The sequence below is a fragment of the Urocitellus parryii genome, unplaced genomic scaffold (genome assembly GCF_045843805.1).
Source record: "Urocitellus parryii isolate mUroPar1 unplaced genomic scaffold, mUroPar1.hap1 Scaffold_37, whole genome shotgun sequence".
NCBI classification, from domain to species: domain Eukaryota; kingdom Metazoa; phylum Chordata; class Mammalia; order Rodentia; family Sciuridae; genus Urocitellus; species Urocitellus parryii.
This window is the reverse complement of record NW_027553327.1, coordinates 6,928,718-6,942,875: the sequence shown is the minus strand read 5'-3', so window position 1 is coordinate 6,942,875 and position 14,158 is coordinate 6,928,718. Positions and strand designations below refer to the sequence as shown.

At 37.1% G+C, this 14,158-nt stretch overlaps 1 protein-coding gene across 1 annotated transcript in view; it reads right to left on the bottom strand.

Moving 5' to 3' along the window:
* The window catches only part of LOC144252107 (cysteine-rich secretory protein LCCL domain-containing 1-like), a 42,491-nt gene extending 33,119 nt beyond the window's left edge, over window positions 1-9,372 (bottom strand). Inside the window, 1 exon segment of the mRNA XM_077794661.1 lies at window positions 9,115-9,372. Within this exon segment, the coding sequence (XP_077650787.1) occupies window positions 9,115-9,372 (258 nt within the window).
* Between the last annotated feature and the right edge of the window lie 4,786 nt (window positions 9,373-14,158).

Below are 14,158 nucleotides of genomic sequence, written 5' to 3'. Positions count from 1 at the left end.
TTGGTTTTTTAATGAAAAATATTTTCTACCCTTAATATCCTGGTAACTGATTTCAAAATATGTGTTAGTTAAATGTGTAAAATATAAAGCATGAACTGCTTTATGCAAAAGATACTGCGTTGGTTTTCATATTTTGCCTTTGAAGTTGATGAGCCACTAATACAGGCTATCTGTTGACTTTCCCCCAATGAGCTACATGTAGGTAGTTGACACAGTAATACCTTATTGATTCTATTAATCAGTATAGACTAAAGAAAACCAGTAAGATTCACAAGATCACAGTGTTAGGTTCCTATCTTTGGCCAGTTAGTAACCCATGAATGCAAGTTACATAGTTGGGTCAATGGTACCTAATTGTATTTTTTAGAGTTCCTATGCAAATATCTATATTTAGCATTCAGTTTTCAATGTAAACCTCAAATATACTATCTGGTCTGTGTATCCTGATCTGTATTGTCTGATATCCAGATATTTTAAAATGGATCCCCTCCTATGATGACTTAAATTATCTCTTTTTTGCCTAGTCAAGCCATGGCACTATGGGCAGTGGCTGGACAGAGTGATCTGAACAATGGCAAAATAGAGAAGGCACCATTATTTACCATATCTGATTTTTTTTAGTAACATCATGACATACTAGTAAACTTCTCCCATACCTAATAGACTTCTGAACTTAAAAGTAATGAGAGAAAAGTGAGCTTGAAGTATCTCAACACCTCCCATATGTCTGACTCCATAAGTTCCCTTACTCAGAATCTCCAGAATCACTATTTCATAATAGTGATAATAGTCCTATCTTTAAACCCCCTTCTTTCCCTCCCACTCAATCCCAGCTAATGATTTTGCTTCATAGTTCACTGGAAGTAATAAAAGCATTCATATAAAAATTTCCTTTTCTTTATCAAACACACCAAATGACCTACTTCTGTGTCAACAGCCTCAGCCTTTGCTGTTTGAATAAATGAACTGACCTGTAGTTCTATTTTCTCTCTCCCACACCAAGGGCTTTCTCAACTTGTTTGTTTCCACTGACCTATAAATACGTTCACAAAAAATTAAAGCAAAGCTTTTTCATATGCCTCTATAGCTATAGTCTCCCATTTCTCCAATTTCCTTCACAGCAATGGTATATTGAGTAGGTAAGTTACTTCATTTGCATATCCTCTAATCTGTTCTTACTCCTCACCAGGGCTTTTGGGCACACTTCACCCCTGAAATCCCGTAAGAAGGTTACCAACAGCCTCCATATTGACAAAATTAACTTATCTTCATATCTTACAGCTTTTTCAGCAATACTGAAAAAAGTGACCTCTCCTTTGTCAATCTTTCCTCTCCTGGCTTTGTGACACCAATTTAATCTGTCTTTCCCTCCAAGCTTGCCAGCCACTTGTTCTCAACTTCTTTGCTGGCTTCTCCTTTCTGCTGGATCTTTTCATAGTACCATGCCCCTGGGCTCAATCTAAGGTGTCGACCCCTGTAAATAAATCTTCTTCTAAAATGATGTTGCTCAGCAAGTTGAGTTCGGATAGCTCCTAACAATATCTATATGATCCCCACACTCTTATCTAAATTATTTTCATCTCTTCACTGACCTTAAAATGCAACTGAGGATGGCTCAGAACCTCAAACTAAACTTAGCCAAAATGAAAATCCTGATTTCACCTTCACCTTCTCCTGCTGTTTCTCCTCCTGTCTCATCAAATGCTTCAACTATTCACCAAGGGGCTTTTAAAACCTCAGAACAGGAGCTGGGGGTATAACTCAATTGGCAAAATGCTTGCCTTGTATACATAAGGCCCTGGGTTCAATCCTTAGTGCATGCACACACACACACACACAAAAAAAAAAAAAAAACTCAGAAGATTCTATATTCTTTCTTATACCTCACTGTTTACAAAACTAGTCAACAATATTATTACCAAACATTCACTGAAAGCACATACCTCTCTCCATCTTTATCAGTCTCACCCTGGCCCAAGTCACCACTATCTTTTCCCTAGAATATAGTGATGGATTCCTAACTCAGTGAAAGGCTGACAGAGATTGACACTGGCAATAAGGCTACATCAGTTCCTTAAAAGAAACTGTCCAGTGGCTTACCATACTAGGAATAAAATCCAACCAGACCCAAAAGTTCTCTGGTCCATGCTTGTGTATCAAGTTCATCTTCACTTCCCCTGTTACTGAGGAACATTCAGTCACATTGACCTTCTTTATGAAGCTCCAATAGATTACTTGAAGACTTTGTGTTCGGTATGTTTCTTCTGCCTAGAATAATAGTCTGTGTATCTCTGCTTAGCTGACTCCTTGTAATTCAGTTTTCATTTCAAAAGCCAGCAACTCAGAGAAACCCTCCGCTACTATTCAACAGGACTAGTCAACAGATGCTTAAATCATGTCCAATTATTTGGTTGTATGAATTCCTAAAAGGAATATCTACGAGAATACAACCTGAATGATAACAAAGAATAAATGATCCTGAACTATCACTCTTAACCGTGATTATATATAGCTACAAATATATATTTTCAATCTTTCATAAAGGACTTCAGTAAAGATAACAAAAAAATGCAAGGAAATTGCATTTTCATATGACTGCCTGTAATTTGAGATCTGTTCCCTCTTGAATTTCCTTTTTAAAACTAAGTTGAAAAATTACAGTTAGCAGAGCATTAGCAATACACTGTCCTGTTCTGAATCTCATGCTAATATTCTCATCTTCTATTATGCATGGAACAGGGTAAATGGCTGGGTTTAGGGATTGGGGAGGAGATAAATTAGGAAAACAACAGACTTCTTTTTTCAAGGAAGTTACAAGGCAAGGTAAATTCTACCACCTTAAACTTTTAGGATTGTGCTGATAACATGAGTATCAAGTAACTGGTGATATTTGGAATCTCTGTAACCACTCTGGAAGACCCTGCAAGTTGACAGATCCAGAAACTTCTCCATTAATATTTAAACCAGAATGGATAATGCCCTCAGTTTTCAAAAACCTGAAGCCTAGGCATACAGAGATTTAGATCTTGTACTAGATGCAGAAAATCCCAGCCTACTAGAAGCAAAGTCAATTGCATAATCTGGCAACAAGGCTTTCTTGAATTTTTCAGGATCAATGTTATGATTACAAAAAGGTTTACATTCACACTCTTGCTGCTTTTCAACACCTTCACAGCTGCCACCACATTCCTAGCCACCGTCACTGTGATTACTGCAGTCACTGTGTCTCTCTTCCCATCATTGCCCCTCTGTTCACCACTTAAATATGATTTTCAACAAATCCAAACAGTCCTGAGTAAGTATAAGATAAGCTCCTCCTCTATTCAAATCTCAAAAAAAAAATTTAATCACTAAAAGGGAGAATCTCTATAATGACCTGTATTTTTCCTTGCTAACTAGTTCTTCAACCTCGTTTTCTACACTTCCCCAGCTTTATCAGGCACATTGCCAGGTCTGCACACTCAGGGGCTTCACATCTATTCCTTGCTAGGAAGAACGCTTGCTAGGTTCAGTGCTGGGCCTCAAACAGTGCATGGTAAACACCAACATATATTGAACAAAAGAATTAATATTATTACAATTGCAGAATTTTGTGGTATTCTTCTAACTCTGATTATTTCATTGTAACTCCATGCCATGTCTTGCCTGTCTAAAGCCCTACTTCAGTTGCTTACATTTAGTAACTCCCAGAACTCCAGAGAGTTCCTCTACAGTTATTATAAAGTTCAGTAGAACTGGGCTATAAGGTCACTTTATTTCTACAAGCAATAGCAATTTCCAAAAGAAAAAAATTTAAAGTGTCAATGCATTTTTTAAATACAATTTTCATAAACTTTAAAATCTTGTAAATGAAGATACTTAAATCAAAATATTATTTGCTTTAAATATATATATTATTTTAAGCATTACTGAAGTGAAATAACACTTTGGGAAAATCAAAGAATCTATTTCATCTGGATATGGTGGCACATGTCTGTAATCCCGTGGCTTAGGAGGCCGAGACAGGAGGATGGTGAGTTCAAAGCCAGCCTCAGCAAAAAGCAAGGTACTGAGCAACTCAGACCCATCTCTAAATAAGATACAAAATAGGTCTGGGAATGTGGCTCAGTTATCAAGTGCCCCTGAGTTCAATCCTGGTATATAAAAAAAAGCTATTTTAAATTTAGAATAAAGAAATTTTAGTTACTTTAAATAATAATATTATATGAAACATAAAGGAGATGTACCTTTAAGTGCATGTAGGTACTGCATAAAGTTAACAATATTTAAATTTTGAAAATAACCGGAGAAGCACTATTCACAGAAAACTATTGCATTAGGAATCAAGAATTACAATGAAACTTTCATTGTGATAAACTGAGGATACTATTTTAGAGTAAGAAATGTGTAAACACTGAGTTATGGGTCAATGAGTCTAAAGCCATCACGTGTTCATCTGCATTTATTTTTAGATATATGTTGCTGAGGGCAAATAAGAGATTTATGATAGCAAACAGCAACCCACAGCTAGAGACTTTTGCACATCATTTGTACATCCCAGATTAGCATTACCCTGTTCAAAAAACAAGGCTGCCCCATGTTAAGTTTCTGGAATTATGTGCTATGAAACACATAAGGAAAAAACCCAATTTCCAATTATAAGCATGGCCTTAGAAAGAATGCAAGGGACACATTGGAACCAAGCCACTGTTTGCCTCATCACACACTGCACATTGTAAGTACCACTGGGTTCACAGCCTCCGGTTGCTTAGCAAAAGGAGAGGCCTTCAGTGGTATTTTGTTCACATTTGGAATACAGTCCTGCCAAGCTTCTGCCCATATCCTCACCCACATTTGAGATGAGAGTAAACACATCCAGCCATCAACTCTCCCAGATGGCTGCCAACAGGTCTCAGGAAGACATGGAAACAGTAGTAATAGCAGGAAATGGTTTATATAATTGGGCAGTGTGTCGTTTTTAGGTCAAGCGCTTGATTGCTAAGGCACATTCTAGACATAGCTGCACTTTGTACAACAGTAAATGATTTTAGATTTTAGTTGATCTATATAATGTTTTAAGAGAACACATGTTAAAAAATGTGTTAACAAGATGCAAATACCCATTACTACTTCTTGCTATTTAAGTTCCAGGACACTTGATAATTTTTAGCATCCCCTGAGTATCTGAAAAAACAAATTTTGAGGGGTTCTGAATTATCTGAAGTATTTATGCCTTCTTCTCAAGTTGTTTCTATTTTCCATTCAGTGTCTCTGGTGTTGGTAATATTCTTTTTTCCAGAACTTTAATTATTTAATAATAATTTTAATTCTTATTACCTGACCTTCTTAGCTATCCCACATATAATCTTACTTGTTCTTTTATCCATCCCTTCATTCAACACATATTTACTGAGCATTTAATTAACAAACACTTACTGAATACCTCTTCTATGCACCAAGCATTGGATGCTAAAGATAAATAAGGTATGATCCCTAATGTTCTAGGAAAGGAAAACAGAGAGGCAAATATTTTATTGCAATGAAACTTAAATACTATTAACAGGCTACAATGAAGTGCTTTAGGAGCAGGGTAAGGAAATCAATACACCAAAGAAAACATCATAGGAAAGAATGTTTCAACTTAGCCTTGAGGGATAAATAGGAGTTTGCTAGGAGGAGACAAGAGTATAGGTGAGTGACGGAGCATATATTTGTTTAATGAAAATGTCAGTTTTCCTAAAAGGGAGGAGGGTGGATTAAGTCAGAAGTAAATTAAGAAGAGATTGGTATGCTAGGCAGGTGGAAAACTCTACTACCCATGTAGATGTGAGGCAATGAGCAAATGATATACAAGAGGATAAAATAGAAGGGATTCTGAGACAAATTCAGAAATATTCCTGAGACAAACTCTACTGAACTAGTCAAGTAGTTGGTATTCGTGTTTGTGTGTGGAAAGGGGTGGCAGGACTTGAGGAGGGGTCTAATTACCTGCTGGTTCATTTGTTTCTTGGGACTGAGCAGACAGACATCAGTGACATTCACTGAGAAAGATGTCAAGAAGGAATGCAGGTGGGCAAATGAGAGTGAAAGAAAAGGTAGTTAGTTTCCTTTTCAGAATCCTTTGCTTGAAATCTCTGTGGAAGAATATCACACAGAGATCATGCAAGGGACAGGAAGAAGTATGAGAAAGATGTGCACAAAGAGAGCGCTCAGATGGAGATATGGAACACGAAGCCATGAACATCAGAGGGTATTTAAAGTCAGGGAGAAAAGTCACCATAGAAGGAAGAAGGACAAAAAGCAAAATCCTGGGAAACAAATTTTTAGGATGAGGAGGAAACAAGGACATAAGAATGTATAAGCCAAACAATGAGGTCTCACAGCTCATGGACTGAAAGGCTTGAAGAAAGCAAACCTGTTCAACAGACTCCAATGTGTCCTCTCAAGGGAACGTGTGGGCTTTATATTTTTTCACTGATTTTACCAATGAAAGAAACAATATCCATAATTGTTGCCAACCATCAGAGTTAATACCAGCAATCAGCAGAGAAAAAATATGACCCTATTTAGTTCCAAAGCCAGTATTTTTTCCTTTAAAACCCATTGCATCTTCAGCAAGAGTTTCCTTTGATGACTAAAAGGATTCCATTTCTCAATGTGCCCTAAATTAAATATAGAAAATCTCTCTTCAGTATTACTAGTTCCTGTCGTCAATAACTCACTTCTCCCCTTCCTGACTCTGCCACATGTATGTGATTTCATCAGCTCAATGTGCTTCTAGTTCCTGATAATCAGCCTGACAATCCTTGCCACCTGCATGTGTCTGATCCTCTTCTTCTCATTGACATATGCTCTCCAATCTCTTATAGAATTTGTGATGCTGACCACCTTCATGAAACACCAAACAGCTCATCATTCTAACTCACAGTTAGAACATTCCACCACTCTATGCTGCCTTGGAATTGTCCATAAAGAAAGAATGTTGTTTTCTGGCTTACTAGAAAAGCTTCAGGTATTTCTATTCCTTCTTCTCAATCAACCTGTAAGTTTTGCAAGGGAAGACGCAGCTTTCCAGAGTCAATGTTTAACCCTCAAGTTAAATGAGGATAAGAGTAGGGTGGGGATGTGATGCTAATAAGTGTGGATGTGGCTTGGCTACCCCGGCACTAAAATAAGCACTAATTGTAAATAAGGTAACTGGTTATTCAAACATGGAATAAGAAATGACATACATTGTATACATGGCCAAAAGTGGTGGCATCTATCATAGGACATGGCAGATTTTATGAAAACAGCTCTTTGGACAATTTTTAATAGTATTTTCTCAGAAAATAACAATTTGAATCAATTGTATTTTACAAGATTGATCTATATCATTACTTACACTATCATAAAATGCATAAATCAACAGTATTTCCAACAAGTAATATTTTTTAAACTTCCCCTTGAATGTGTATTCTAAAAATCCTGTATCCCAGTATTACAGTGAAGCACTGAACTCCTCTGAAGCCTGGTTAAAGGCCAAGACACAGTCCCAGTGCTAATAGTATCTAAGGGCAACACAACATAAACCCTGGCTGGTTTCTGAATCTACATTTCAAGGACAGAATGAAACCAATGAAACTAAAAAGAAACTCATATAAACATCCCAGACCAGACATCATACAATAGACAGTTATTTTTTTTGGAAGTCAGACATGAAAGGGAATCACAGAACTGTTCTTTCATGATTTCCATAAATTTCTTAAATCACACACAAATATTTTCAGATTTCCTTTTGTGGGTTTGAACTCCCAAGGTCTTCTTTTATTTTAAAGAAAAAGCTACTGAATACCTAGACACATGTAATAAGCATACAGTGGCCTACTTGGAAAGGCTCCCTAATTGGGAGCCTGTTTGAAAGTTGGTAGATGAAGAAGTCATGCTGTCTTTCACTAGCTAATGAGCTACACATTGCACAGGTTATCTATCTCATTTAATCCTCACAACAACCATCTAAAATTAGTACATGCATTATACATAAGGAAATGAAGTAGAGAGAAACTGCCCCACATCACACAACTAGTGGGGGTCATTGCCAAAATTTAAATCCACACAGCCTGGTCCCCAATTCTCAATTTCTCTTGAGTACTACCTACCTTCTTTGGGGTAAAATATTTTGCCCAGTAAAAATCAAAACAATATAATGCAATATTTTCTAATGGGTAATGGAAACTTAAGACTTCTATATTTCTTGAAAGTTATCTAAATGAAGAATACCCAAGACAACTAATGTAAATGTAGAAAAAAGGAAAAACCAGAATGCATTAAAAATAACTACACCCTGCAATGTATGGAAAGGAGAAATATTATTTCTAATGTTCCTTAAAGAATCTTTGGTGTCACCAACTGCTATTTACTATCAGGCTTTGCTAGTGCATAGCTAATTCATGGAAGTAATATCATGAATAATTGATGTTTTCTAAATATGGAGAATATACTCATACAGAAGTTATTTAGTTTTCCAAACTTGTTAATTGATGCTGAGTAAATATAAGGTTATCAAGGATAAGGTGGATATTTTTATTTAATACTTTGCCCAGCCTTATTTTTATACTTGAAAGTTCACAAAAAAATGAATCCAGGGAAGGGGAAAGTCATTGCTGAAGCACTGTAACATATAAAGCAACCACAGAAATATGCCCTTTATAATGTCAAAGGCCCACTAGAAAAAAAAAAAATATATATATATATGGAATCCAGAAAGCTTCTTCAGATTCATTATCTTGGAACTTTCCACAACCACCATTCATAAGGTTCTATCAGATATTAGAATGTCATTATTCTATTAAGTCACTTATAAGCCAATGCCCCTGCTGTCCAGCAGTATAGAGACTTTCAGGTGAGAGTAGAATTTGGAGCAATTTAGTTGCATTTAAAGGTACTTAATTCTCTGAAATTCAAAGAGCTCTTAGAAATAAGAGGAACACTAATAAAGAATGTGCAGAGGAAGATATCCTTGAAAAAAAGCTTTTTTTTAATTTCATACAGGACAATGGTAAAAGATTAAAGAAAAGTATGAAGAAATCTAACCATGATGGCTGAAAGCATCAATAAACATTTCTTTTGTATTTACCACTTGAAAGACATCCTTACCATATACTCCATATTTGAAGCTGTTGGATACACCTGACTCCATAATTTATTATGAAGGTCCAAGATACTTTGCATGTCATTGTCTGTGATGGCCCTTTTGCCTCTTTGCTTGGCCGTCCACCACTCACCATCCTCATCCATGTATTTTTCCAACAGTTTCTCCAATAAAGTAGCATTAGGAACCACCATGGCTGGAATTGCTCTAGCCATGAATAGCACTGTGGTTACTCTCAGCCACTCTTGCAGGGTACACTTCATAATGAATGACCTCAGAATTTCCCCGGAAAAATCTCCAAGACAGGCTCTTCCACTCCTTTTGGCTATAACGACATGTCACGTGATTAAGATGAACATACCAGTAGATATTATTAATACTCTAATAACAAAAGCAAAACAGTAGTTACAAAGGGTATGTGCCAGTTTGTCTATATAAAACCTGCATTTTCTGAAATGAGTTATCTACTTTCTTAAATTAATTATCTCCAATCCATTTATTTTAAACAGTGCACCATTTCCATAAAATAGAGAATTATATTTTCCAAGATAACCACGAGGTCAAAAACGAATGGGAAAAGTAGTTCAGGAGAGTCTAAGCTTGAAAAATTTTTTTCTTTCTTAAATACAAGACTTTAAACTTCTACACATTACATAGCCCCTGAAAAAGGTGTTATCTATCTAGAATGTTTATTTCCATCTGGAGGTTCAGTGTTCCTCTTTGGTGACTTGTAAGGTATTTTTTGTTTTAAAATTAAGGCATTATTTGATTCCAGTGTCTCATTTCTTGTTAAGAGGCATTCATAATGTCCATTACATTTCTGAAATTGAGGGTGAATGTTTTAAAGAAGTATAAAATGCAATTCATACTTGTATCCGTGGGCACACAGAGAGGACCTAATGAATGGTTAGGGTCACTGGGGAAAGTCTCTTATCCGCGCACAGGTCAAGAACTCGATCACTCTTTCTTGGAAGGTATGTGCCTAACCTGTACCTCATCCAAGAAAGCCAGCAACTTCAGAGATTTTCCTCCCTTATATTAAAGGCGCACACTTAACCCAATGGAGAGCGCGCGCCAGGGGAGGTGGTGAAACCAACAAAGTCACTTACAAGAACAGGATCCCGCTCATCTCCACAGCCACTGCTTTCTCAGTAGCCTACCTATCCTCCATGCTGAACCATTCTTAACAAGTTGGCTTTTTATTATTCTTACTTAGAGTTAAAAAGAAAAGGGGAGCTTGAAAAAGGTAGCAGTATGACCAGTGAATGATGCGTTTTAGAAACGCCCTTACCTCTCCAGTGTGAAGTTTCCTACAGGAGCTGAGCACAGCAGGACAGCCGGCCTCTGCAGCCGCATCCAGTCTTCACACTCCACTGCAAACACACAGCCCTGTTCGGGAGAGACCCGGACACAGCGAGTCCCTGAGCAAGGAGGGCGCTGACTACAGGGGGACGCGAGACTCTGACTCCTCGGTTCCCTTTAAACCTGGAAGAAGTAGCAGGCAAAGCGCTCCAAGTTAGAGCAAGAGCTTTGGGGCGGAAAGAGAGCTGCTTCTTTAACTTGCCATGGTGGGCGCCCAAGCGTCTCTAAGCGTTATCTGCAGGAGCAAGGGGCGGGGACACCAGCAGGGCTCACAGCGACCTCGCGCTCCTGCCGGGTGCAGTCTGGGCGCGCAGAGCCAGGCGCCAAGCACTTCCGCCCTCCCTCGAGCTCGCGGGCATTTATTGCGGTTCCTGCGTGCGCACGTGATGTGAGCGCTCCTCCTCGCCCATCCCACCTCCACCTCACCCGGCCCTGGCCCAAAGCCCGCTGCAGCACAGCAGCAGCCCGCCCCGCTTCTCCTGGCGCGGGGAAACCAGGGCGCCCAGCCTTCGTGGGCGAGCTTTGGACCTCAGAGACCAAGGAGGGGAACGGACTGAATCCTGGGAGGTGTGTGTGTGAGGAGGCCCCCCAATTCCTCCCGCCCCTATGGACTCCTCTACTTTCAAAGATCCTCTTCTTAGTTCCTTTCTGATGAGATTCTAAAATGCTTCAATAGCCTTTACAGAAACGTAGCTGCCCTGCCTGAGAACAGCGGGTAGAGGTGGGGGGTTATCCACACCTTAAATGGAGACACAAAGGAGAACTGGGGGAGGGATGGGGAAAGGAAGACTTTTTTTTTTCATTTTCTGCAGGGGTCAGCATCTGTTTCAGGAGCTAGTATCTAGAATAGAGAAGTTATTCTTTTTGGCTCCATTAAGTCTTTATGAGGTCCAGATGGAGAATGGGTTTCATAAAATGATGGAGCTATGGGTGGTTAAGGTTGCCTGACAACTGAGCCACAATTCACCCATCATATATGCATCACTGCCTTCCCACGGTGACAGCAGAATTTTTTTTCTTCCTATTAATGTATATACTTATGGAGTTAATATAAAGGGTACCAGCAGTTAATTTAAACAGTACTAGGTTGACACAAATTCAAACTCCAGTCCTAGAATAGACAATGAAAGAGAGTCTCCCTGTTGTCTATGTTGTAATTTAGAGTAAGAACATTAATAGGTTACAATCCATAATGTTACAGGCTCACCCTGCTGAATACAGTGATTTCTACAGGCACGATTTTTGTTTGTTTGTTTGTTTAAGTGCAAAAACAGTTTGTAACTTTTATTCTTTTAAATTTATTTATTTATTTATTTTTGCATTACAATTCTTAATACACCATCCCATTACTTTTGGAAAGAGGGGTGGTACTGCAGATAAAATCTAGAGCCTTGCATATACTAGGCAAGCACTCTATTAGTGAACTGCCTCTCTAGCTCTAATTCACTTACCATTTCTCCGTTTTGTATTGAGTTATAATCTCAATGTCTAAATACAGGAGTATCCAGCATATGATTAAAGTAAAACATTCTAGTAACTCATACCTCAATGGCTGCCTGTCTTCACCATCCAACTACACTTCTTTTTAAATTAAATTTGAAAAGCTCAGCTTTAAGCCTCATGAGACTTTGCTTCTTCTCACAGGAAGAAAGAGGAAGCATCATTTATCTGAAGGGTGAGAAAGGTGTCAGGTTCTGGTGCACATAAGTCTTCCATAGGTATAATTTCACAATTTTATAGCAACTTAAGGACAAAAGGACTGTTAAATGTATACTTTTCAAATGATTATTTTTAGTTCTCATGCACTAGGTTCAGAAAACTTGATATCCTTCTACAAACTGATGGAAGATCCCCAAAGTCCATGGTTTAAAAAAAATCATTTGTAAAAGCAATCATTTGTTACAGCAGTAAAAGATCCTGTTTCTATACTGCAACTTTTACATGGCATTGGAAATAAAACAAGTATTGAGTAAAAAGCATTAAAAGTAATAATATTACTTGAAGTACTTTCAAAGAAAACTCAAATTGGGAAAAAGGAAATTAAGATAATACGGAAATTAAGTTAAATGAAGTATAATCCTTGAAAATTTCAGTTTTAAACCTTTCCACACAATGGACAAACCTGACTCAAAAATGCTTGCATTAAAGAAAATAAAATTTAGTTTTAAGATTTTAATTCCAAACTTTCTCCAGGCAAGAGAAAAAAAAAGACACTTTTAACTCAATGTTTTTATTGGCTTTCAATTGGGGTAATACAGGTCATATTTTGATATAAAATAATGATTTTATATAATTCCCATGTTAAACATTAACATTTCAGTGATAAATCTTGTTATTCCTGATGTTATTTTGAAAAGAAAAAATCATCAATTAAATATTTTTTTTTAAATTAACTTAGCTATGATAAATTTTCTATGACAGTTGATGCATAACAGTGGTTTGCCTTAGTACAAAATTAATTCCTTAAGGAAAATAAATGTGCTCCCAATTATATAGTTATTTGACATAGTTTCAAATTTTTGTTTTGATAAACACAGTTTAACTATTGTGAATTGAGCTGCTATAAACATTGATGTGGCTGCATTACTATAGTATGCTGATTCTAAGTCCTTTGGGTATAGACCTAGGAGTAGGAGTAGGATAACTGGGTCAAATAGATGAATGGCTAAAGAAACTGTGATATATATATATATATATATATATATATATATATATATATATATATATATATATATCACATATACATACAATGGAATATTACTCAGCATTAAAAGAGAATAAAATTATGGCATATGCAGGTAGATGGTTGAAGATGAAAAATATCATGCTAAGTGAAGTAAACCAATCCCCAAAAACCAAAGGCTGAATGTTCTCTCTCATAAGTAGATACTGATCCATAATGGCAGGGAGTGGGGTGGGGCATGGGAAAAACAGAGGAACTTTGGGCAAAGGGGAGGAAGGGGAGAGGAGGAAGTATAGGAGCAGGAAAGATGGTGGAATGAGATGTTCATTAGTATCGTAGGTGTTACATCATGTACAACTAGAGAAATGAAAAGTTGTCCTGCAATTGTGTGTATACAATGAGTCAAAATGCATTCTGCTGTCATATGTACCTAATTAAAAATAAATAATAAACAAACAAACAAACAAATAAATAAATAATAAAAAGAAATGCAAAAAGAGAAAGTATCTTTTTAGATGCTTATATATAAGTTTGTGAAATTTAAAGATGCAGTATACCAAGAAGAGAGATAACCTGAAGGCAGAGACATATCACCCTGCTCAAACATGAAAGCAGATGTAGCCTGAATCTCTATGACATTAACCCATCATCGGTACACCTTCCCTCCATGTTCTTGCTGTAAGAGCTAATGAACATCTGAAGCATGTTGATTTCAGAATTCAGTTATTTGCAGCATAAAGCATTCTAGCAGAATACATTTCTACAGAGATGATTTCTTCCTCTATCAACATCATATTTTCTTCATGCTGTTATGTGCACAGTTAGATGTTATTTTTAAATATGTTTTTTCCTATGTGTGTTTTCTAATTTCTGCACTTACAAAAGTGAGCATATAATCATTTTTAAACATTTCATTCATTGTATATAGTTTTATGACATCAAGACTTTTCTCTCACCACATAGTTGGTAAGTCCATCTCTACAGGGAGAATAAAATCCTCATGG